Here is a 26,730-nt window from a genome sequence, read left to right as displayed (position 1 = left end):
TTGCACTTACACACTTGGTTGCCATTTTGGATTTTGGAGTGCTTTTTCTACATTTTTTGAACTTTTTGGTAGGTTATGAGTTATGAAGTAACACTAAAGCATTATTAGGTCGTTTTTAAAGTTCGAGTGATACTTAAACATTTTTTGAACACCTTTTAGGTTGTTACAAACTAAGTTAGTTTTACATACAGCCATGGTTGCCATTTTGAGTCTTGAAAGATTTTTTTTCACACTTTTTGAAATTTTTGGTAAGTTATGAGTTATAAACTTACACTTAAGCGTTGTTAGGGTGTTTGAAAACTTATACGTGTTTTCAATACTTGTTAGGTTTGTATAGAACTAAGTTCGTTGCACTTACACACTTGACATTTTGGGTTTTGGAGTGTCTTTTTCAAAAATTTTGAACTTTTTGCTAGGTTATGACTTATGAACTTGTATTGAATATTTGTTAGGTCGTTTTGAAAGTTCAAGTGAAACTTAGACACGTTTTGAACTCGTTTTAGGTTGGTTTGAAACTAAGTTTTACACACATTTGATTGACATGTTGGGTCTTGAAGTACTTTTTTCATACTTTTTGAAATTTTGGTAGGTTGTGAGTTGCAAACTTACACTTAAGCATTGCTTGGTCGTTTTGAAAATTCAAGTGATACTTACACACGTTTTGAATACATTTTAGGTTAGATTGAGTTTGTTGCACTTGGTTGTCATTTTTGGTCTTGAAATGCTTTTTTCAACCTTTTTGGTAGATTATGAGTTACGAACTTACACTTAGGATTTGCTAGGTCGTTTTGAAAACTCAAGTAATACCTAGACACGTTTTGAGCACATTTTAGGTTGGTTTGAATTAAGTTTGTTGCACTTACACACTCGGTTGCCATTTTGGGTCTTGTAGTGCTTTTTTCACAATATTTGAACTTTTTTCGTAGGTTATGAGTTACGAACCTACACGTAAGCTGTTTTAGGTCGTTTTGAAAGTTCAAGTGAAACTTAGACACGTTTTGAGCATGTTTTAGGTCGTTTCGAGTAAATGGTATGTATGTTGTGATTGTTTGATTGCATGTATAATACCTTATTGAGATGTTAATGCTTGATTGAGAAGCTGATAGAACACCAAGTAATGGTTCTTATTTGTTCATTAAGCAACCAAACTATTACAGAATACAATACTCAAACCAGTCTTGAAAACACAGAACAAATAAGTACTATTACAGACAATAACCAAGTACAAAATAAAACATTCAAACATCAAAAGTAGTTTACGATAATGGAAAACACTTTCTAAGATTAAACTGAACAACTTCTGCAATTCTGCTCTCCAGAAAATACAGCCCCTCCACTTCCAGAAACTGATTAACCAACCCCCATCTTTCCTTCCATCTCTCCCTTTTAACCTCCCCCCTGTAACTAACTGTTGTCCCCACTAAGGTGGTTTCCACTTCCTCCAATTCCATCACCTGTGCACGTGCAATTCCACTTGTCTTTCTTCTGCTATATCGTATTGCAATTGGTGGTCTATCATTACTCTCCCTCTCCAGACACCTTGTTCTCAAGGTGGGAAATGAGGAAGCTTTTGTGTAAAATCATCACAATTCTCCCATGTAGCCTCATGAGGTGGTATTCCTTTCCAACTAACAAGCACTTCCCACTTCTTTGTTGCTGGATTTTTAGGATAGCCAAAATTGTCTGCTGGTAGTAACTCTTGAAATGTAGGAACATCATCAATTCCATATAGTTCGGTAAATGTCATTCCTCCCTCCATAGCTCGACATTTTGTCAAGAAACCGTAATCAGATGGTGTCCATTTCTCCATCATGTGTTACAGACTCACTCTAGTCTTTGTCAAACTCGGGTCACCCCTTATAACAACATTCTTTTCATTTTGTATGAAAATTAAAGTGAGTTTCCGCCAATCCACTTCAGTTACCCCAACGTGTGCAGCCATTGCATTCCAAGGATGACATCATGATAGAACACTGATGTAGTGTTTCTATTATATTGACAATTCAAACACAACTTACAACATAAGCAAACCGTGAACCTCAGAAAATGAGTCACGTTACATATAATTCACAAACATCAAACAAAGAAAACCTCCTAATCCAAAATTCCAAACAACAAAATACTAATAAGCAAACCAGAATATAGAACACCAATCTTCTGCTTCCCCTGTCTTTCAAGGAGTATTGCAGACCTTTTCCTTCAATCCAAAAACTCACTTTAACAAAGAGGCAGCCACATTTTCAGGTATAGAAAATAAAGTAGGTAGTATGTAGGAAGGCTAACCAGAACTGAGTTGCATAAGGTTTGTCTTCCGCCTCTAGAGATGTTATATCTTTTCCACCTTTCAAGTTTCTTGTGAATTCGATCAATGACTGGTTGCCAAAAAGACTTTTGTCGAGGGTAGCCTCCCAAAAGGAGACCTAAATATATAATCGGAAGCTTTTCTACCTTGCACCCTATCAGATTTGTTGTTTGAAACAAATCTTCCTCTCCCACATTAACGCCGCTAAGGGCTGATTTTTCCCAGTTTACTTTCTGCCCCAAACACCATTCGAATAAACTAATGACGTTTTAAAGTTTAAGGAGCATCTTCACATCATACTTACAAAAGAGAAGAGTATCATCGACAAATTGAAGCAAAGGGAGGTGGATCAAGTCTTTGCCAACAAGGAAACCTTCAAACTGGCTGTTAATATGAAGCTTGTTTATGATTTCTCCTAAAACCTCACTTACTAGGAGGAATAAAAAGGGGGAGAGGGGGTCCCCTTGGCGGATACCTCTAGATGCTGTTATCCGGCCTCTAGGCTTACCATTGATGAAGATTGAATACTTTGGAATTTTTAGGCAGCCCATTATCCATGATGTCCATTTTGAACTAAACTTTTTCAAAGATAAATTTTTTTCTAAAAAGTTCCAATTCACCCTATCGAAGGCTTTTTCCAAGTCAAGTTTTAAAATCCATCCTTTTTTCCATTTTGCCCTATAATCTTCCACGGCCTCGTTAGCAATTAATATTGGGTCAAGAATTTGCCTACCTTCAATAAAGGCGCTTTGAGTGGGGCTTATAATTGCATCCATAACTTGTTTTAGACGTTCAGATAAAACCTTTGCAACGACCTTGTATGCTAACGTAGTAAGGCTGATTGGACGGAAATCCTTGACTAGAGTCACATTCTCTTTTTTCTGCACTAAACAAATAAAGTTTTCTTGGATGCAAGCATTTAATCTTCTATTTCTGTGGAAATCAGACATTAGTGATTTGAAGATATCCTTGAAAATAGACCATTGGGTGATTAGGAACTTCACTGTGAAGCCATCCGGGCCCGGAGCTTTATTGTTGCCAAGTGCCTTTAATGCCTTAAAGATCTCCTCCACTGAAAATTGGGTAACAAGAGCCTCATTCTGAATTGAGGAAACACAAGACCAATTACTGTTAATAGGGATGAATCTGTCCCCCGGAATTCTGGTATAAAGTGACTCAAAAAATTCCAGCACAAGCCTTTCAATGTCGCGGAATGAAGTCGAGACAACCCCATCATCATTTTTTAATTCAGTTATGAGGTTCCTTCTTTTTTTCGCATTTAGAAACCGGTGGAAGAAGCCCGTATTCTCATCACCCAAAGAAAGCCAATTGAGTTTACTCTTCTGAATAAAATTACGCTCTTCGTTTTGATAAATACTAAGTAATTCCGCTTGCAAAGCAGCTCTAGAATTCAACTCTTCTTGATTTAATCCAATCAACTCAGCCACAGAATCATATTTTTCTAATTTTGACATCAAGGATTTCTCTGTTTTTTTTTTACCTTAGCTTGCGCAGCAATATTCCAAGCTTTTACTGCCAATTTAACTGATCTCAACTGCTCATGAAGAATGAAACCAGCCCATCCCTGGAAGTTAGAGTTGCTCACTGTTTCAACAATAATCTGATTAGAATCACTGGACACCAACCAGCTGTTACAAAACCGAAAAGGAGAGGGACCCCAAAGAAAAGAACCAGCCTCCAAGAATAAAGGAAAGTGATCCGAGAAGATGCGTGCTTTTCGAGAAACCCGAGAATTTTCAAAACAAATATCCCACATCTGATTTATGAAGAATCTGTCTAATAATGATCTTCAAGGAGAATTACCATCTCTAGACCAGGTGAACCTTCCATTTTGCAATGGAATTTCCATGAGAGAAACCACTATCTGATCGTAATTCTAATTATTTACTTGGCCTTGTTTCTTTGTAGGCAGTGATGGAAAATACCAGAGCAAATGATATACACAAGCGAGTTCCCTTTTTAGTACCGTTTACTAGCAGGGTTAAGATTTTCACTGTAAGCAAGTTATTTTTTTGGTTTCCTTATCCACAATATTGAATTTCTTGGATGACTGTTAGTTATAGAAATATGTAAGATATTTTTTATTTATGGTTACTTTCTCTATAACTCATTTCACAGACACAACTAGCAGCAGCTAGGCAAAGGAATGGATCTCTTGCTGTTTTTGCCAGAAACCGGTTTAGAATTCGACGAAATCATATATTGGAAGATGCTTTCAGTCAGATGAGTGCATTGTCTGAAGTTGATCTTCGAGGATCGGTAATTTCAGACTTCCATGATTTATGAAAAATGAAATTGTTATCTTACTTTTTTCTATCTTTTTCTTTGCCCTCGTGAAAACGACCCCTTCCCTCTTCTGCATCCTATAGTTGCAGAGTTACTTGTAATTGTTTATTAGTTTTTTCTTGTTTGTGTTGGGTCAATTGCTTCACTTTTCTGCATGCAGATACGTGTGTCTTTTGTTAATGAATTTGGAGTTGAGGAGGCAGGAATTGATGGTGGTGGTATTTTTAAAGATGTCATGGAGAACATTACACGGGCAGCCTTTGACGTGCAGTATGGTTTATTTAAGGTTATCACGACATTCCTTATTATTAGCATGGCATGGCTTTGTTAATCCTGTAGTATTATTGGATAACATGAAGCGTGATGAAACAGCCATAGTTGTTTGAAATCGCTTTTCAAAATAAAAATAGTTGTGAGATCACATTTCAATATAAAAATTGGTTGCTTGAAATCTATTTCATAAAATTTCAGTAATATGTGGGTATGTATTGTTCATTTTTTCTAATATAAGTTATTTTCTGCTTGGTAATCCAGCAAATCGCTGACCATTTGCTCTACCCCAATCCTGGTTCGGGAATGATACATGAGCAACATCTCCAGCTTTTCCATTTCCTCGAAGTTCTTTTGGCAAAGGTATGGCCATAATTCCCAATCATACATGGAATTTACTTTGGTTGATTAGTTTTTTCTTTTTTTGGATAAGGATATCCTGGTCTTGGCCTTATCATGGAAGATTCTTATATATCTTTCACCCCATACTTTGGTTGAATTTTGGAACATTAATGTATCGCCTGACGTTCATAAATACAATGTCATAATTTGAAATCTGCTGTCTTCCTACATTATGCATGTTTTTCTGTTATTGAAGTTGCTGCCCGGTTGTGCTAAAAGTTCTCAAGTAGTCATGCTAAAAGATCTCAATCACATTGAATTTGCTAATAATCTGCTGTCTTCCTACTAATGAGATTGTCAATTGCTAACTTCCAAACATTGAATTTGGGATTTCCATGCTACATTCACTTTCTTGATCTGCAATTACAGAGCTACTCTATACTGGAATAAAGTCTCATCTGAACTGTACATTGCTTTTGGTGCTGTAATTGCAAAGCTAGGAAATCTTTATGTATAATGCCTTTTTTTTTATGATTTATTAATGAAAATGAGAAGCCTTTTTATAGGCTGGAGATTACAAGAGTTGTTAAACTAACTTGGGGTTGAGTTAGTTTACTTATAACTAACTCAAGATACAAAATTGTTAATTCAAATAACTAATCCTAAACTATAAAAATGGTAATTCAAACACCTCCTCTAGGATAAAACTCAAGAAACATAAAGAAGGGGATGTTCTACATTAGCTTTTGTCAAGGCTTTAGCCAAAATTTTATTTATCAACTGTGGGGGAGGATTTGAGAGCTCCCCAATCTCTACACACTTCTCTAATGAGAGTCTATACCAAAATCATATGTCCAAAAAGATACCCATACCCTCCCACTCAAGAAACTTAAGTAATTACTTAGAGAAATAACAAAATACTTGGCCCCACTCTAACAAACACATTCCTAAGGGCCCACACAAATAGAAAAATATCAACTAACTCTCAATCATTCTTTCTTCTTCCTATTCTTGTCTCTACGGGAATACACCTTTACTATGGGAGGTCTATCATTACCCGCCCCCCAAATAGCCACCTTGTCCTCAAGGTGGAATTCAGGAAACTGTTTCTTGAATAAGAGCAGCTTGTTCCCACGTTGCACTTTCAAGTGTCCCCTCACTCCAACGGATCAAAACTTCTAAGTTGTCCTCCTTTTCTATTGTTTTGCAAACTCCCAATACTTCTACCGGAGACACTTGCATAGACAAATCAGCAGCCAAATCTTTTGAAATTGGGAATAATGGCCTGTTTGAACCCACGACCTTGCGAAGAACAGAAACATGAAAGACCGGGTGTATAAGCGATTCCTTGGGAAGGGCCAAACGGTATGCAACGAAACGAATTCGTGCCACGATCATAAATGAACCAATGAATCTTGGGGCCAATTTGGAGTGCTTAAAACGGCTGAGAGAGGACTGTCGGTAAGGGCGTAACTTCACATAAACCCAATCATGAACCTCAAACTGCACCTCCCGTCTTTTAGCATTAGCATATTTGACCATTCGCTGCTGTGCTTTCAGTAAATTGGCCTTCAAAACGCCCAAAATTTCATCTCTTTCTTTCATCAAATGGTCTACTTCATCATTCACCTGGCTCGAGCCCTTCACATATGGTAATATAGAAGGGGGTGGTCGCCCATAGAGGGCCTCGAAGGGGGTCATCAATGTGGCTGTACGGACTGTTGTATATAGCTCAATTCAGCCCAAGCTAGCCATTTAACCCATTGTTTAGGTGTGTTCATAGAAAAACACCCTAGATACGTCTCCACCCCTCGATTGACAACTTCCGTTTGACCATCTGTTTGGGGGTGGTAAGTGGTGCTTCGTCTCAACTGAGTTTCCAACAACCTCCACAACTCTTCCCATAATAGACTTGTGAAAATACGATCACGATCCGACACTATACTTCAGGGGCATCCATGCAAACGAATAATCTCTCGCATAAAAACAGCAGCAACCACTTTTGCACCAAATGGATGTTTCAAGGGGATGAAATGTGCATACTTGGAAAGAAGATCCGCAACTACCAATATAACATCATAACCCTCGGATTTGGGGAGGCCCTCAATAAAATCCATACTAATATCTTCCCACACACAGTCCGGAATGGGTAATGCTTGAAGGAAACCAGCCGGAGTTAAAGACAAGTATTTGGCTTGTTGACACACGGAACATTCAGCAACATAGGTGCGGATATGGGCTGTCATACCTCGCCAATATACCTCCCTTGCTAGCCTTTGATATGTTTTCAATGCACCATGATGTCCCCCTATCTGGCTGTTATGGAATTCAGCTAATAATAAAGTAATATCAGGTGAATCCTCCTCCTTGTAGCGAATATCCCTCTGGAGCTTGTTGTCCATTTATCAAGGATAGTCGAATATTGTTAAGAGATTCATTTCCAGCCACTTGATCGATGAAAACTGAAGGGTTTAGCCCGCCCACAATACTTACGAGGCCCAATTCAAATACCGGTGGTAATCTCTATAAGGCATCGGCCGCTTTGTTTTCCAATCCTTTCTTGTACTCAATCACAAAATCATACCCCAATAGTTTAACGATCCATCTCTGATATTCTCCCCCGATAGCCCGTTGTTCAAGAAGAAACTTCAAACTTTTCTGATCTGTACGCACCACAAAAGGCTTACCCAATAGATATGGTCGCCATTTTTGAACAGCCAGCACTATTGCCATAATCTCCCGTTCATAAACAGCCTTAAACCTATGGGTAATAGGTAAAGCTTGACTGAAAAAGGCCACTGGTCGTTGATTTTGCATTAGGACAGCCCCAATACCCACACCCAAAGCATCAGTTTCCAGCACAAAACTTTGTGAAAAATCAGGAATACCTAGCACTGGGACAGACATCATTGCTGACTTTTAACTGCTGAAATGCGTTCTCGGTCGTCTCATTCCACTTAAAGTTACCTTTTTTAACAGTTGTGTCAAGAGGGGCAGCACAATAGAACCGTAGTTTGCAACGAATTTTCGATAATACCCCGTTAGCCCCAAAAAACCCACCTAGCTCCTTCACGTTCTTGGGTGCTGGCCATTTAACCATCGCTTCTATTTTTGTTGGATCCGCTGCCACCCCCTCTGAAGAAATAACATGGCCCAAGTATTCAATTTTGTCAACCGCAAATTGGCATTTTTTAAAGTTGGCTACCAGTTGATGAGCTACTAGAGTTTCCAAAACCATTGCCAATTGGTGCAAATGCTCGTCCAAGGACTTGCTGTAAATTAAGATGTCATCAAAGAAAACCAAAACAAACTTGCGTAAATATGGGCGAAGAACATCACTCATGATTGATTGGAATGTTGCCGGAGCGTTTCAACCCAAACAGCATCACAAGGAATTCATAGGGCCCCTCGTGGGTTCGAAACGCTGTTTTGTAAACATCGGCTGCCCGCACAAATAGAAAAATATCAGAATGCTTGTTTTTCTTTATTTATTTTGTAATGTCAATTAATTGGCTAATTATTTATCAGAATGCTTGTTGATATCGCTGCATGTTTTATTTTGTAATGTTTGTACTTTTTAGTTGTGATTTGTGAATATGCTAGGATTGATTTGATTTGCTCTTCTGACTGTTAAGATCGGAATGATGTTGCTCATCTGAAAGTAGGCAGCATCATGTGCTTGACAGTTGACCCATATGTGCTTGAAAGTAGGCAGCATCATATTATTGAAGGCGAATTCAGCTTGAGCCAATGCTAGATCCCATTGTTTTGGTTTTGACCCGCTAAGGCAGCGTAGCAGATTACCGAGGGTCCTGTTTGTTACTTCAGTTTGTCCATCTGTCTGTGGGTGGGCTGTGGTGCTGAATTTCAGTGTTGTGTCAAACTTCTTCCACAGTGTTCGCCAAAAGTGACTCAGGAACTTGACATCTCTGTCTGATACTATGCTTTTAGGTACTCCATGTAGTCGTACTACTTCTTTAAAGAAGAGGTTGGCTATGTAGATTGCATCATTTGTCTTTTTGCATGCTACGAAATGTGTCATTTTGCTGAATCTGTCCACTATAACCATTATTGAGTCAAATTGTCTTTGTGTTTTTGGTAATCCAATCACGAAGTCAATTGATAAATCTTCCCATATTGAGGTCGGGATGGGTAGTGGCGAGTATAATCCTGCATTCGTGCTGGAGCCTTTGGTTCTTTGGCAGATGGGGCATCTTTTTACGAAATTATTGGAGTCTTTTCTTATTTGCGGCCAGTAGTATCGTTTGGAAGTGATCTCCAATGTCTTATTCTGTCCGAAATGTCCAGCTAGCCCTCCAGAATGTGCTTCCTTTATTAAGGCTTCACGTAGTGAGGTGTGCGGGATGCATAATTGTTCTCCTTTAAATAGATATCCTTCAACAATGTGGTAGTCATCAGCGTCTAAGAAGTTGGAGCATTTGTACCAGATATCCTTGAAGTCAGTATCACCTTCGTATAAGTCGGGTAAATGTTTGAATGCTATGATTTCCGAGGACAGTATTGTGAGTAGGGAGCCTTTTCTGCTTAGAGCATCGGCCACCTTATTCTCTTTGCCTGATTGGTGTTTGATCACGAAGTCAAACCTTTGGAGGAAGGATATCCAGCGTGCGTGCATCCTACTGATATTCTTTTGAGCTTGAAGGTATTTTAGTGAGAAATGGTCAGTTAGGAGTACAAATTCTTTAGAGATCAGGTAGTGTTCCCATTGTTTTAGTGCTCGGACGAGGGCATACAGCTCTTGTTCGTATGTGCTCCAGGTCTGTCTTGAGGTGCTGAGTTTTTCACTGAAGTATTCGATAGGATGTCCTTGTTGTACTAGGACAGCTCCAATCCCTGTACAGCATGCATCAACTGCTACTTCAAAAGGTGAAGAGAAATCTGGTAATCTAAGGATAGGGCTGGATGTGAGCTTCTTTTTGATATCTTCAAAGCTTTCTTGTTGTAACGGGGTCCATTTGAAGTTTCCTTTCTTTAGACAGTCAGTTAGTGGTGCGGCTAAAGAGCTGAAATTTCTGATGAATTTCCTGTAAAACGAAGCCAGGCCGAGGAAGGCTTGTATTTCTTTAATGGAGGCAGGAGTCGGCCATGTATGGATGGCTTCGATTTTCTTTGGTTCCATGCTTATGCTTCCTTGTTTGATTATAAAGCCGAGGAATGCAATTTCTTTTTTCATAAACATGCTTTTCTTAGTATTTATGTAGAGTTCCGCTTCTGTTAAGACTTGGAACAGCTTCCTTAGGTGTAGTAAATGCTCATCATTGTTTGTGCTGTAAACAAGTATGTCATCGAAGTAAACTACTATGAATTTGTTGAGAAATGGGTGAAGTACCTGGTTCATCAATCTCATGAAGGTGCTGGGTGCGTTAGAAAGGCCGAATGGCATGACCATCCATTCAAATAATCCTTCGTTTGTCTTGAAGGCTGTCTTCCATTCGTCGCCAGGTCTTACCCGTATTTGATGATAGCCACTTTTCAAGTCAATTTTCGAAAAGATACTGGCTTTTCCGAGTTGATCTAGCAGGTCACTAATCCTTGGAATGGGAAATCTATACTTTACCGTGATGCGGTTGATGGCTCTGCTGTCAACGCACATTCTCCAGCTTCCATCTTTCTTTGGCGTGAGAAGTGCTGGTACTGCACACGGGCTGAGGCTAGGTTTGATGTGCCCTTTCTTTAGTAATTCCTCAATATGATCATGAAGTATTTTGTACTCCTGGGGGCTCATCCTATAGTGAGCCAAATTTGGTAGTGATGCTCCCGGAATCAAGTCTATGTGGTGCTGTATATCTCGAAGGGGTGGGAGTCCCTTCGGTTCTTCCTTTATATGAGGGAACTCATGAAGGAGCTGCTGTAATTTGGGTTCTATGTCTTCAACCTGTTTTTCTTTGGTTTTTTCAATAACAACCAGTCCTAGGATGTCTTGTTCCCTTTCTTTAAGCATGTTTTTCCCACTAACAGTGATGAATAACTGTTTCTCACCTCTTAACCCTTCGTTAATCTTTTTCGTTATAGGGAGTAAGACTACCTTTCTTCCCATCCATTGAAACTCATATGTATTTTCCCTCCCTTTGTGTAATGATTGAGTATCATACTGCCAAGGTCTTCCTAGTAGGAGATGGCATACATCCATCTCAATGACATCACAAACAATTTGGTCTTTGTAGGCGTTTCCAATGGAGAGAGGGACTGTACAGATTTCGCTGACCGTGGCTTCTCCTCCTTTTCTCACCCAACCTATCTTGTAAGGGTTTGGATGTGCTTCAGCCTTTAGATTCAAGACTGTTACTAATTTCTTTGCTACGAAGTTTTCACTGCTGCCGCTGTCTATGATTACGTCACATACTCTTCCGTTTATGGTGCATCTTGTCTTGAAAAGACAGTGGCGTTGCAGGTTCTTTTCTTCCTTGGGCGTAATTAGTAACCGTTGGATAACACAAGAGACCCTTTCCCCATCATCTGCTTCAATCAGTTCAGTTTCTTCCTCTGCTTCTATACTGTCTTCACTTATCTGTCCTCCTTCTTCGGCTATTGCAATGGTTTTTCTTTGCGGACAGTTGTTGGACAGGTGGCCAGTTTGGCCACATCGGAAGCATTTTCCTAATGACGAGCGGGAGTAGCTGTTCTGACCACTAGGCTTGAACGTCTGTTCTTTCTTTCTTTCAACGGCTACTTCTTGATTATCAATCTCTTTCCCTTTTGCTTTTGTTGAGGTTGAAGGTTGGTCGTTTGTTTTGCTTTTTGTCGAATTTGTTTCCCATGCTGATCTTCTATTTAGATTCTTGGATCGAATTGCAATCATCTCCTCTACCGTTTCTGCAAATGATATTGCTTCAGACAGGAAACGAAATGGTTGTAGTCTGACCTTTTCCTTGATGTCGAATCGAAGGCCTCCCACAAATCTTGCAACCTGGTGCTGTTCATTTTCGCTTAGGTTTGTTCTTGCACTCAGGCTGGGTGGAATTCTTCAATGTACTCAGCTACTGTCCGGACACCTTGGCGGCAGTTTTGGTACTGATTGTATAAAGTTTGTTCGTAGTTTGGTGGTAAGAATCTTGCCTTCAATAATTTTTTCATCTTTTCCCATGAGCGAACCGGTTGTTTCCCGCATCTTTGTCTATTGATTTCTAACTGATCCCACCAAGCTGATGCACCAGCCCTTAATTTTAAGGCTACTAGGTGGACTTTCTTGCGTTCAGGCGTATCCATGTAGTTGAAGAAGTTTTCAGTACTCTTTATCCAGTCCAAGAATGCTTCTATGTTTCGTTTGCCATCATACATGGGAAGGTCAATCTTCATCTTATAATCGTGGTATTCTCCTCTTCTGGCCTCAATTCTTTGGTTATTTCTTCCTGCTCGTGCTTCATCATTGAAGTTCCACATGTTTCCTTGTTCATCCCCGCTTGAAGAATCATCTCTTCTTGGGTTTCTTGCCAAGCTTCTTGATCTTCTTGAAAGTCTTCGTCAAGCTGTTGCTGTATAGCGTAACCGGGTCTCCTTCTTTGAAGTCCTCGTGGATTGTTCATGTTTCTAACGTATCCCCTTGCTCGCCGGCCTCTTGTTTCACCAAAACGTTGGTCGTTTTGGAAGTTAATTTCATTCCGTGGTGGTGGCTGTGGGAATTCTCCTCTTCGGTTTAACAGTTCGACACTTTCCATCAACCTATCAAATTTGTTGTGGAGATCTCCCAAAGATTCTTCAACAGCCAGCAAGCGAACTGTTGATGTCTTTGGAGAGAGGACGGTGATTTCCTCCGCCGCTTCTTGCACACGGTTTTCCCCCGTGGCAGGGTTGTTAACTCTTCGGCCAGCCATTCCGTCCAAGAATCGGGGCTGCTCTGATACCAATTTGATGTAATTCAAAGTTGGATTGATTTTTCAAAAGAATTCTCTGCCATATTTCAGGCTAGGAGACTGTTATATATTGATATCTCAAGGTTAGTTACAAGTTAGTTACAAGGTTGTTTTATTTAGTTAGTTACAAGACTGTTTTAGGAAGTTAGTTACAGCTGTATTTCTAATTAGTTAGGGATTTTTACTAACTAACTAGCTATAGTTTACATCACACGAAGCATCAGTTTCCAGCATAAAACTTTGTGAAAAATCAGGAATACCTAGCACTGGGACAGACATCATTGCTGACTTTTAACTGCTGAAATGCGTTCTCGGCCGTCTCATTCCACTTAAAGTTACCTTTTTTTAACAGTTGTGTCAAGGGCAGCGCAATAGAACCGTAGTTTGCAACAAATTTCCGATAATACCCCGTTAGCCCCAAAAACCCACCTAGCTCCTTCACGTTCTTGGGTGCTGGCCATTTAACCATCGCTTCTATTTTTGTTGGATCCGCTGCCACCCCCTCTGAAGAAATAACATGGCCCAAGTATTCAATTTTGTCAACCGCAAATTGGCATTTTTCAAAGTTGGCTACCAGTTGATGAGCTACTAGAGTTTCCAAAACCATTGCCAATTGGTGCAAATGCTCGTCCAAGGACTTGCTGTAAATTAAGATGTCATCAAAGAAAACCAAAACAAACTTGCGTAAATATGGGGAAAGAACATCACTCATGACTGATTGGAATGTTGCCAGAGCGTTCTTCAACCCAAACGGCATCACAAGGAATTCATAGTGCCCCTCGTGGGTTCGAAACGCTGTTTTGTGAACATCGGCCGCCCGCACCCGAATTTGATGATAACCTGACTTTAAATCAATTTTGGAGAATATGGTTGCCCCAAATAATAAGTCTAACAGTTCATCAACAACAGGAATCAGATACTTATCTGGTATAGTGGCAAGATTCAGTGCTAGGTAATCAACAAAATCGCCGGCTACCATCTTTTTTCTTAACAAGGAGCACAGGCTTGAAAAGGAACTTTTGCTTGGCTGAATTATTCCGGCTAGCAGCATTTCCTTAACTAGTTTCTCTATCTCATCTTTCTGAAATTGGGGATAATGATACGGGCGCACGTTCACTGCACGAGCCCCTAGTTTTAATTCAATAGCATGATCATGATCGTGAGGTGGGGGTAATTGATTGCTTGGTTCAAACACAACGCTAAAGGACTGAAGAACTTTTTGAAATTTGGTTGTAGTTTACTCAAGTAGTCTGCTATGTGTTCCCTTGCTCCCCACTGTTCAACTGCACTTAATTCGATTGACACACCTTGATCTTCCTTCTCAAAGGTTTTCATCATCGATTTAAGTGACACTTGGGATATTACTAAACTTCTATCCCCTTGAAGAATTACCACCCATTCACCCAGTGAGAATTCCATCTCCGACAACTTGTAATAAAAAATTACTTTCCCTAACATTTCCAACCAAGTAACTCCTAATATAATGTTGACACTCCCGAGTGGTAGAGGGAGAAAATCGTGAGTGATTGATAAATTGGCGATTGTCAGGTTTACATCCTTACACACACCGGTTGCTTGGACTACGCCTCCGGTTCCCAGAACAACCCCATATGCATCCATGGTTTCTACTGAAATTTTTAGCTCTTTGACTATCTCTTCTGCAATTAAATTGTGTGTGGCTCCCCCATCGACCAGCACCACAACCTCACGTCCCCTTATTTCTCCTTTAATTTTTATGGTTTTCGGCGAATTGAAACCTACCAATGAATTTATCGACAGATTCACTATTTCCCGTTGGTTTCGATTTCTTCCCCCACTTGATCGGTTCTGTCACTTAAGTCTTCCCCTTCTTGAACAACAATGTTGTTCAATTCACGTCTTTTGCAGCGGTGCCCCGGACTGAACTTCTCGTCACATCTAAAACACAAATATTTTTCCTTCTTAATCCGCACTTCGTTGTCAGTCATTCGGCGGTATGGTTGAGACATCGTACTCTTCGCGCCCGATTCCTGCGATGAAGTAATCGTCGTGGATGAATACGATGAATTTTGGCTAGGGTTAATCGTAATCGTTCGTGATGTAGCGACCCGATTTGAGGCCTTTGACCCAGTTTGACTTCCCGACCCGCTTGGCCCACTATTCGACATTTTAAGTGATAAATTAGGGTTTCCACTTGCCCCATGAATTCTCTTCAATTGAACCACTTGATCATCTTCTCAATTATTTGGGCCATTAACATTTTAGCCTGTAGGCCCACTGGATTCAATTTTCAGATCTCACTTTGGATCTCTTCCTTCAGCCCACACACAAACTTACTTTCTAGGGCTGCATTACTCATATCTTTAAGGCCGGCCGAAAATTGTTCAAATCGCCGCCGGTAATCCCTCACGGTGGTCTCCTGCTGTAATTTCATCAACCTTGCGTGTTTATCTCCCTGGTCGGACGCTTTGAATCTCGTCCACAGAAGCTGTCAGAATTCTGTCCAGCTGCAGATTTTCTTTCTATCCTCCTTCCATTGATACCAGTCCAAAGCTTCCCCCTCCAAGCACAGGACCGCCGCATCCAACTTATCTCTCTTCGTCAGATATTCACCACAAAATAGCACTCCACATGATGTAGCTATCCATCCACGTTCTCTTCTTCCTCCCCTTTAAATATCGGCACCTCCAATTTTCGTAGCTTCGTGTCAAAAAGGGGTATCTCACAAATATTTGGTGCACATGGTACTCCAACTCCCTCATCCACCACCGGGTTAGTTTTTTGTTCACTTTTTTCTTCCTGAACTTGTTCCTCATTCATTATTCCCTTTCCCTTGTCTGTAATCGTTCTTTCACTAGATGTGGATCCTTTTGAGGCACTTCCCGTCACTCCCATCCCGTGTATTAACAATTTCATATCCTCGCTCAATTTTTACCAACCATACCAGGAACGTTGGCTCTGATACCAAAACTGTTAAGGCTTTAGCCAAAATTTTATTTATCAACTGTGGGAAAGGATTTGAGAGCTCCCAAGTCTCTCCAGACTCTAATGAGAGTCTAGACCAAAATCATATGTCCAAAAAGATACTCATACCCTCCCACTCAAGACACTTAAGTAATTGCTCAGAGAAATAATAAAATACTTGGCCCCACTCTAACAAACACATTCCTAAGGGCCCACACAAATGGAAAAATACCAACTAACACTCAATCATTCTTTCTTCTTTCTATTCTTGTCTCTACGGGAATGCACCTTTACTATGGGAGGTCTATCAGCTTTCTATATAATTTATGAGAGTTTAATATTGCATGGTTGCATGGTATAAAGATGGAATAATATTTAACCCAACATTGAATATTTCCAATGTTTATCATCACAACAGGTAGAACTATCTAAATGACTTGCCATGCTTGGATCCTGAATTGTATCGCCACCTTATTTTCTTAAAGGTGTGTATTCCCTGGTATCACTTTTAGCTGATACCACACTTAGCCTGTTGATCGATGATCTAGATCAATCTAGTATCCTCATAGAATCTTTTTCTCACTCCTTATCTTAAATTTTGGGTCTTCCCTTCTGATTTTTCTGGACAGCATTATGAAGGTGACATTTCTGAACTAGGGCTATATTTTGTTATTATAAACAATGAATATGGAAAGCAAACTGAAGAAGAGCTACTTCCTGGAGGAAGAAACCGTCGTGTCACCTGTGAAAATGTCATCACATTCATTCATCTTGTTGCCAATCATCGTTTGAACTTTCAGCATAGTTTGTCCCTTGTTTATCCAATGTGTCTCCCTACTCCAATGTTGATTGAAAACATGTCCTCCTCAGATACGACAGCAAAGTTCTCATTTTTTGAGAGGGTTTCAGCAGCTTATACAGAAAGAATGGATCGACATGTTCAATGAGCTTGAATTCCAGGTATCACTGGCTCACTGAGATAGTAACGTGGTTTGCATGAAAAGGCTGGTTTGCTGTTATATAATCTCTTGATGACTCGTTTATCATTGCCACATCAACTGCCCTCATGTGCCTTGAATCCTATTTCATGCTAGTATTAATTATACTATTTGGGAAAGAAGTATGTTAAAGGAGGAACATTTTTTCTCCTAGACCATACGAAGTCAGTAGGGTTAAGCACTTAGATTTGCATTTTTATTCTTCTTTTTGTGTGGGTGTGTGGGTGGGGGGAGGGGGAGGGGGGAGGAGGTTAGTAGTTTTGATAATGTGCCATTGTCGACCTTTAATTTTCATGTGACGTGAAACACTAAACTAATTAAAGCAAGAACCTAGAATGATTAGGAGTACACTTGATCTTGTGATCTGGGCAGCAACTAACCAAAGCCTAAACCCTAGAGGAATAAGGGTCTTCCTTATTGAGTTCACCTGAAGGAATAGATGTGGGTTTCCTTGATGATGTGAAGATTCAGGTTCAGGATAAGGAAACTAGTCTTCCTTAAGATTCAAGTTGTTCATTTTCGAAGAGGCATAATGCTCGTAAAAGTGTAGAGGCAGAATTTTACTAATCATTAAAATCTGAGAAATAAACGAAGTGAACTAGATTGTTTTTAGCCTTACATGGACTCTAAGTGGTGACAACTGAAGTCCTTGTAAGGGGAAAAGATGTGGGAAAAAAAATTCCCTTGCGATGGGAAATGATAAGAAAAACATAAAGAGAACCCTAATTTAGGTCAAATCATGGACCAATGGCTAAATACTGTGAGGTTTTGTTGCTAGTCTTTTGTGGTTCCAAGATAAATCGAGTTGCTGTCTTTGACTGGTCTATTTCATTTCAGCTTTTAATATCAGGTTCATAGGGTAAGTTCTATTAAACCCTTTTTTCTACATATGTATTTTCTTTTCTTTTCTTTTCTTTTCTGCATAATTTTTTTGCATATTGTGTTCGATAAAATTTTGAAAATTTGAAATCTTGCAAGAAGATTAGTTACAATTAATCTTCCTTTGGAGGTTGAACAATTCTTGGTTTAGGATATCGAATACTAGATTTATTGTAGTGCAATCGGAATTGTGATGTCAAGTCAATTAAATTTCATAATTGTAGATGATGTTGGAGGATCTCACCCGGGTAATTGGGAGATGGTTTTGAAGTCTTTGGAGCTTAGGGAGTTGGTCATCGTTTAGATTCTTTTTAATATTTTTCAATTAATTTCGAATTCTTACAATGTGTATGCCTGTATTTGTGTTTGAAACTGGGGGATAAATTGATTACCATTATTCAGACTTCTAGTCCTCTCTTATGTTTCTATGACTATGAAAACAAACTTTGGACTTGTATTGTTTGTAATGCCCTGTTTGGTCAGGCACAACCATGATCAAGAAATTTGTGATAGGAAACTGAGAAACATCTTCACTTTTTTAATCATGTTCTTTTATGCTTTTGAAATGTGGGAACATCGAAATTTGAATTTTTATTTCATGCTTTCAGGAGCATTATGTCATTGAGATGTTTTGGGAAGTTATCAAAAGTTTCTCCGTGGAAAACCAAAAGAAATTTCTGAAGTGAGTATTTTCATTACACATCAGTTGGTCATTACTTCTTGTCTCAAGTTGGCTTAGAGAAAAACTGAACTTCAGAAATATAACAATTGGATCTTGCTTTTTCATTAGGTTTGTAACTGGTTGCTCTCGAGGACCTCTTCTTGGCCTTAAATATCTTGAGCCATGTTTTTGCATACAAAGGAAATTGGTGTTTTGTTCATTTTTCTCCATTTCCTGGGTAAAATTCGTATCCTCGTTATTCTTAATTATTTGTTTTGGTTTCCCTTAAGGGGATAAGTTGGTTCCTTCTAGAGCTTAAACTAATTTATCCTGCTAGCAAAAATCATGTGAAAAAGTAACTCAGTACTTTGCGAGACATTCCTGGCTACATGCTTGAAACTGTATTCAGGCATATATAGATTAGCGTGGAACATAAAAAAAATGGGATAATTGCAAATGTAACAATTAGATTCAAAATAATTAAGTATATAGCAACATTTTAAAATGATAAAAATCACATGTCATGTCCAAAATTACTCTGAGGAACACATTTTAGTCATTGAAAATCAAATTTGGTGCTATGAAAATCGGGTTTAAGTATTAAATCAAACATTAAATTGATTAAAATTCTCAATAGTTAAGGGCATGCCAGAGTGGCTTCTAACATATACGGAGTGATTTTAACTCTAAAAAATCATTCTCAAACATATCCTATGTTTTTCACCTTCACGGCTCGTCCATTATGGCTGGGTTTTCTTTTTTACTTGGCCATACAACATCCAGTCCACCAAGAAATTTTTATTTTTCGTGATTACGTGAAACTAACACCAATTTGGTTGAATAACTTGGTTAGGTTTATGATGTAATATAGAATGTCATGGCTAAACAACTGTAGTTAGTTAGTAAAACAGTTTTAAACAATTAAACTGTTCAGCTGTTAGGACTGCAGTTAAGACTGTTTCATAAAAACAGTTATTTCATCTACTTGTAACTACTTACAATCCTCAATAAATACTCCATCTCTTAGCCATTATTGGCAGTTGTGAAAAACTAAGTCCAACTTGAATTACATCAAGTGGTATCAGAGCAGCCCCGATCCTCAGACGGATGGCTGGCCGGAGAAGAATCCCCGCCGCAGGGGACAACCGCGAGCAGGAAGAGGTGGAAGAGACCGCCACCCTCTCTCCAAGGACCACCACTGTACGCTTGCTGGCCGTCGAAGACTCCTTGGGAGATTTACATGACAAAATGAACAAAGTAATGGACAACTTAGACTCACTCACTCGAAGAATGGATGAACTACCGGCACCGGCAAGGAACGAGGATTATGACTGGAAGGCAGGAAACAGAGGTGGCTGACGGGCTCAAAGGAACCTTAGAAACTGGCCCAACCAAAGAAATGATCAAAGAAGGAGACCGGGAGGAATCCCACTACGACACGCCGACGATGATGAGCAAGATGACGACGAGGAGTGGCAAAACGTGCAAGATTATGATTCTTCCAGTGGCGACGACCAAGGAAATATTTGGAACGACAACGGAGAATATCGAATGGCTTATGGCTATAGAGGACATAAAGCATGACGAGAGATTCATCACGACTACAAAATGAAAATTGACCTCCCAGCCTATAATGGTAAACGGGATATCAAATCTTTCTTGGATTGGATAAAAAACACCGAGAACTTATGGCTCTGAAATTGAGAGGAGGATCCTCGGCATGGTGGGACCAATTGAAGATAAATAGACATAGATTCGACAAACCACTCATACAATCATGGCTCACGGCTATAGAGGACATAAAGCATGACGAGAGATTCATCACCACTACAAAATGAAAATTAACCTCCCAACCTATAATGGTAAACGGGATATCGAATCTTTCTTGGATTGAATAAAAAACACCGAGAACTTGTGGCTCTAAAATTGAGAAGAGGAGCCTCGGCATGGTGGGACCAAGTGGAGATGAATAGACAGAGATAGGGCAAACCACCCATACAATCATGGCTCACGGCTATAGAGGACATAAAGCATGACGAGAGATTCATCACGACTACAAAATGAAAATTGACCTCCCAACCTATAATGGTAAACGGGATATAGAATCTTTCTTGGATTGGATAAAAAACACCGAGAACTTGTGGCTCTAAAATTGGGAGGAGGAGCCTTAACATGGTGGGACCAATTGGAGATAAATAGACAGAGATTCGGCAAACCACCCATACAATCATGGCTCATGGCTATAGAGGACATTATAAGTGATAGTGGAAGCAGTGAGAACTTTTTAGCAATAAAGATTGTGACCATTCTCTGCCTAAAAACAGACCCTCACCCTGATCCTTACAAAATAGGATGGGTGAAGAAAGGAGGAGAGACCACAATCAATGAAATTTGCACCGTGCCCCTATCCATCGAAAGTAGCTACAAAGACCAGATTGTGTGCGACGTTTTAGACATGGACGTGTGCCATCTACTCCTAGGCCGACCGTGGCAACATGACACCTGAACCAAACACAGGGGGAGGGAAAACACCTATGAGTTCCAGTGGATGGGAAGGAAAGTAATTCAACTCCCATTAACAAAGAAAAACTCTGAAGGCCTGAAGCAGAAGAAAAAAGGACAACTCTTCATCACAGTGAGCGGGAAGAAGATCTTGAGAGAAAGGGAGCAAGACCTTTTGGGACTTGTAGTGGCTGACAAACCCCTGGAGAAAGAAGGTGAGACTAGATTAGAGAACTTGTTTGCAGATTTCCTCACCTAAAGAAGGACTTGCAAGGATTGCCACCAATTCGTGACATCCAACACCAAATTGATCTTACCCCAGGAGCCTCGCTACCTAATTTACATGACCACATTGAAGACTTGTTGAAAAAGGGTCACATGAAGCCTAGCCTAAGCCCTTGTGTTGTGCCAACACTGCTCACACCTAAGGCCGGAAGTTGAAGTATGTGTGTAGACAGCAGGGCTATCAACCGAATCACTGTAAAATACCGATTTCCTATTACTCGAATTGGAGACTTACTAGATCAACTAGGTAAAGCTACCATCTTCTCAAAAGTTGACTTAAGAAGCGGTTATCACCAAATAAGAATCAGGCCCGGAGACGAGTGGAAGACAACCTTCAAAACTAATGAAGGGTTATTTGAATGGTTGGTGATGGCCTTTGGCTTATCCAATGCACCGAGCACCTTCATGAGGTTGATGAACCAGTGCTCGTTTCTAAACCAGTTCATAGTGGTTTACTTTGATGACATCCTCTTGTACAACAATAGTACTGAAGGACCACATTCAGCACTTAAGAAAATTGTTCCAAGTCCTGGCCGAAACTGAACTGTACATTAATCCAAAGAAACGTACATTCCTCACCAAGGAAATTGTCTTTCTCGGCTTCGTAATCAAAGAAGGAAAAGTAGGTATGGAACCAAAGAAGACAGAAGCCATAAAGTCTTGGCCAATACCAACCTCCATCAAGGAGGTACAAGCCTTCCTTGGCTTGGCATCCTTTTACAGAAGATTCATCAGAAACTTCAGCTCAATAGTGACCCCCTTAACCGACTGCCTAAAGAAAGGGAACTATAAGTGGAACGAAGAGCAACAGCAGAGCTTTGAAGAGATAAAAAGAAGACTAACTTCCAGCCCTATTCTACAGTTGTCGAACTTCGCATCACCCTTTGAAGTAGCTGTTGATGCTTACGGAACCGGAATTGGAGCCGAGTTATCACAGCAAGGCCACCCTATTGAATACTTCAGTAAGAAGTTGAGCACAACAAGACAGTCCTGGAGCACTTATGAACAAGAGCTTTATGCCCTTGTCCGAGCACTCAAACAGTAGGAACATTACCTCCTATGCAGGGAATTTGTACTCCTAACGAACCGCTTCTCTTTGAAAGATCTCTAGTCACAAAAGAATATTACTCGGATGCACGCACGATGGATCTCCTTCCTACAAAGGTTCGACTTTGTCATTAGGCACCAAAATGGTAAGGAGAACAAGGTGGCAGATGCACTATCCAGGAAGAGCTCCTTACTCACTATTCTATCCATGGAGATCGAGGCATTCAAACACTTACCTAACCTATATGGGGAAGACGTTGACTTCGCCATGACATGGACCAAATGCAGCCACTACACCAAGGCGGAAGACTTCCATATAATGGAAGGATATCTATTCAAAGGAGATCAGTTGTGTATCCCACACACATCACTTCTAGAAGCACTACTAAAAGAGGCTCATTCAGGAGGATTGGCTGGACACTTCGGGCAGGATAAAACTTTTGAAATAATCTTTAAGAGATACTACTGGCCTTAATTAAGAAGATACTGTAACAACTTTATTAAAAGGTGCCCTATCTGCCAAAGAGCTAAAGGTTCAAGTATAAACGCAGGCCTGTACTCACCATTACCTACCCCAATTTCCATTTGAGAAGATCTATCAATTGATTTCGGGCTCTGATTACCAAAAACTCAAAGGCAGTATGACTGAGTCATGGTTGTAGTCGACAGATTCAGTAAAATGGCACACTTTGTGGCTTGTAAGAAGTCAAATGATGCCACCTACATAGCTAATTTATTCTGTCGAGAGATAGTTCGGCTGCACGGAGTACCAAAGACCATTGTTTCTAATCGGGATGTCAAGTTCCTAAGCCATTTCTGGAAGACATTATGGAGCAAATTTGACACAACCTTGAATGAAATATAGCACAACATCACACCCTCAAACAGATGGCCAAACAGAAGTTACAAATAGAACTGTCGACAACTTAATATGCTGTCTTAGTGGATCCAAACCAAAACAGTGGGACTTAGCTCTTGCACAGTCAGAATTCGCCTTCAACAATATGAAGAATAGATCAACCGGCAAATGTCCATTTGAGGTCGTATACACAAAACAGCCAAGACTAACAACCTTTGACCTAGCATCACTCCCCACAGCTATTGACACTAGCTCAGAAGCAGAAAAGATGGTAGAAAAGATTCAGAATTTACACGAAGAAGTCCATAACCACCTAAAAGAATCAACTCAGTCCTACAAAAAGGCAGCAGACAAAAAGAGAAGACAAGCTACCCTTACTGAGGGAGACTTAGTAATGATTCACCTCAGAAAAATTCGATTTCCAACTGGAACACAAACTGAAAGACAGACAATTAGGACCATTTCGTGTCCTAGAAAAGATTTGAGATAACGCTTACAGAATTGAACTACCACCAGACTTGCACATTCATCCTATTTTTAACGTGGCAGACCTGAAACAGTACTATGCCCCAGATGATTTCTGCCTTGTCAACTAAGTCACTCGGGTCGAGTTCCATGCTAGGGGGTGGAATGATGTAATATAGAATGCCATGGCTAAACAGCTGTAGTTAGTTAGTAAAACAGTTTAAATAATTAAACTGTTTAGCTGTTAAGACTGCAATTAAAACTGTTTCATAAAAACAGTTATTTCAACTACTTGTAACTACTTACAATCCTCAATATATACTCCATCTCTTAGCCACTATTGGTGGAGAATTCATTGTGAAAAACTAAGTCCAACTTGAATTACATCAGTTTATTAAGTCTGTTGATTTGTGGATGAACTAAAACATATACATCTTTTCTAAAAAGGATAAAAAAACTTGCATAAGTTTTCATTTTCACAACTCTATGATTTGTGAGCAATGCAGCAAGGAGCAGCTGGCAAACAAATTTCTTTATGCCATAAATGCGGATGCTGGTTTTGATCTAAGCTAATGGTAAGTCGTACCCTGCTCAATATTCCTTCTATTCTCCGCTTCATCCTTCGCCTTGGCCATAATTTCCAATCATACATGGAATTTACTTTGGTTGATTATTTTTTTCTTTCTTTTGGATAAGGATATCCTGGTCTTGCCCTTATCATGGAAGATTCTTGTATATCTTTCATCCCATACTTTGGTTGAATTTTGGAACATTAATGTATCGCCTGACATTCATAAATACACTGTCATAATTTTAAATCTGCTGTCTTCCTACATTATGCATGTTTTTCTGTTATTGAAGTTGCTGCCCGGTTGTGCTAAAAGTTCTCAGTCACATTCTAAATTTTTCTTTAGTTCTCAAGCAGTCATGCTAAAAGATCTCAATCACATTAAGTGATTTTTGACAGGATGTTGTTGTTTTACCCTTCTTCTTGTTGATATACCTTTCGTAACATCCTTTCATCCCTAATCTCATCCTCGACCACAACCACTGCTTTGACCACGATCGTCTCTCCGAAGATTTGTGAGGTATGTTCTTGGATTGGTTTGACATTCTACTTTTCTCCCATTTTCAATAAATACTAATCACCGCTTCATCTCTAATCTCATCCTCGGCCATGCCCTGATTTTGTCTAATTTTGTTTTCTGTTATTTTGTGAAATTCTTATTTTTCTTGTGATCTTTACATGTAGAGATAGGAAGAAATATCATGCTCCAAATACTAGTCCTTATGTTTCAATTGGCGTTAGATTTATTTATGTGTCCCAAGAAAATCGATCACATTGCACGATACCTTGAGCTCCTTCGGTAAAATCTGAATCAAAAGTGCCTCCACTACTCATTGTAAACATTGATCAGTTGATTAAGGATCCTCTAGAATCTGATCTTAATACCGCTTTCAGACAAGGGAGGATTTAATTACTGAGAAACAAGTCTCTTTATTTCCCTCACAAGCTCGACAATGTGAAGTTCCAGATCGCTTGAAGTCAATTGTTGAGCGATGTGGAACTACTTTGGTTTGAGTATAGAATAACTTGATCTTGGTTTTTCAGCCAATTATCTTTTAGGTTTGTTTTAGTGGATCACATGAGGTTCGACGAATGCTTTTATTATTTTGGCCCTCTAAAGTTCTTATGAAATATTCTGGTTCTAGTCACTCACTCAAGATCGAAGGATGACTTGGGAGGGATATTTTTTTCAACAAAGCTGCATTGTTGTTAGCTCTCCCTTGGTGTTTCCTTCCATCTAGTCTGAAGTTTTTAGTCTGCAATTTTCAGCTGATTTTGGGCTTCTTGTTGAAAGGTTTTAAGTTCGCTTTGTTCTCAGTTTTCTATTGTTTTCTCAGGATTTTGATTGTTTTGTTCAATTTGTCTGTACTTTTGTTTTGGTCATTCTTTTCGCTCTTAGTATAATTCTCCTATAGTTTGAGCATTAGTCTCTTTTACTTACATCTTTAATAAAAAGGGTTGTCTCTGTTTCAAAAAAAAAATATGAACAATTATTTTTCAGAAAAAGGCGCCTGATTAATATGTTTGTCAAATTTCTAGAAGAGGGATATAAGGACTAATTTTTTATAGCAAAAGTTAATCATAGATTAACAGTTGGGGAGTAATTTTAAGAAAATAAAATAACCTCTCTGAATTCTATACCTCTACATTGTGAAAATTGAGGCTAAATGACGGGGTTCTGACCAAGTATACATTTATATTAAGTTTCTTCTCTCAAAGCTTATAAAATACATGCCAATTGACATAAAAATGAAGAAAACTTAATGATAAAAAGACTTGGTGGGTTGGGTCCAAAAGTTTTCTTACCCCAACCCATGAACCCTAGATAGTTTTATGTCGCAGTTGGTAAAGATGGAGTTACTGTACAAAATAATTCCTTTGAGGTAGTTTGGGTTTGATTATCACTCACATTGAGGAATGCAACCGTACATGGCTGATCCAAATTGCCACATCAGCTAAAAGTACTACCTTTAGGAACTAGTTCGAAGTTTCATTCTTTCATAATAAGAATCATAACTTTTCATGAATATGTGAAAAGTTACATTGTAATTCCAACCTTCGAAGGACCAAGTATTTAAACAACAACAACTCTCCCAGCATATTTTCGAAGAAATTTTTGGAATTGGTTTCAGAACAAGCTTATCTTTTATTTTTGATTGAATACAACAAATATATTTATGTTTATATGCTGAGGAAGCAAGGCTATTCAAGGTAGCTTCTCATCTAAGATATATTGATGTCTATCCAATGAGAGGAGTTTGGCATCCTAAGAATCCCGGGAAGACTTTAGTCTTTGCTCATTGGGATTTCTAAATGGAAAAGCTCAGAGTATTTCTTCAATTTATTTTTTGTTACCTGTATATAAGTTAGAAAGGACCATTCCTAGAGTAATAAATTAGAGCTTCTTTAGTAGGAAAGAAAAAGATTAATA

The 26,730-nt window shown here is 39.3% G+C and overlaps 1 protein-coding gene across 1 annotated transcript; it reads left to right on the top strand.

The window, feature by feature from the left end:
• The first annotated feature begins 4,008 nt into the window (after nucleotides 1–4,008).
• LOC116404751 (E3 ubiquitin-protein ligase UPL6-like) lies at nucleotides 4,009–25,743 on the top strand. Its single transcript, XM_031888123.1, has 9 exons — nucleotides 4,009–4,140; nucleotides 4,232–4,318; nucleotides 4,442–4,582; nucleotides 4,770–4,895; nucleotides 5,144–5,242; nucleotides 18,521–18,594; nucleotides 18,703–18,811; nucleotides 24,238–24,306; nucleotides 24,699–25,743. Exons 1-8 carry the CDS (start codon nucleotides 4,087–4,089, stop codon nucleotides 24,292–24,294), a joined length of 747 nt encoding a protein of 248 aa, XP_031743983.1. The 5' UTR covers nucleotides 4,009–4,086; the 3' UTR covers nucleotides 24,295–24,306; nucleotides 24,699–25,743.
• Nucleotides 25,744–26,730: the final 987 nt, after the last annotated feature.

This window comes from Cucumis sativus, chromosome 6, assembly GCF_000004075.3.
Source record: "Cucumis sativus cultivar 9930 chromosome 6, Cucumber_9930_V3, whole genome shotgun sequence".
In the NCBI taxonomy this organism is placed as follows: domain Eukaryota; kingdom Viridiplantae; phylum Streptophyta; class Magnoliopsida; order Cucurbitales; family Cucurbitaceae; genus Cucumis; species Cucumis sativus.
Note: the sequence above shows the minus strand (reverse complement) of the source record. Positions and strands in the feature narration are given on the sequence as shown.

What these genes read in the sequence shown, in the direction of transcription:
- LOC116404751 (XM_031888123.1), top strand. Translation starts at nt 4,087, where the DNA reads ATGAAGAATCTGTCTAATAATGATCTTCAAGGAGAATTACCATCTCTA. An exon ending in AAGTTGATCTTCGAGGATCG is followed by an intron (nt 4,583 to 4,769) that starts GTAATTTCAGAC and finishes TTCTGCATGCAG; the next exon opens with ATACGTGTGTCTTTTGTTAA. An exon ending in CATTTTTCTCCATTTCCTGG is followed by an intron (nt 18,812 to 24,237) that starts GTAAAATTCGTA and finishes TGAGCAATGCAG; the next exon opens with CAAGGAGCAGCTGGCAAACA.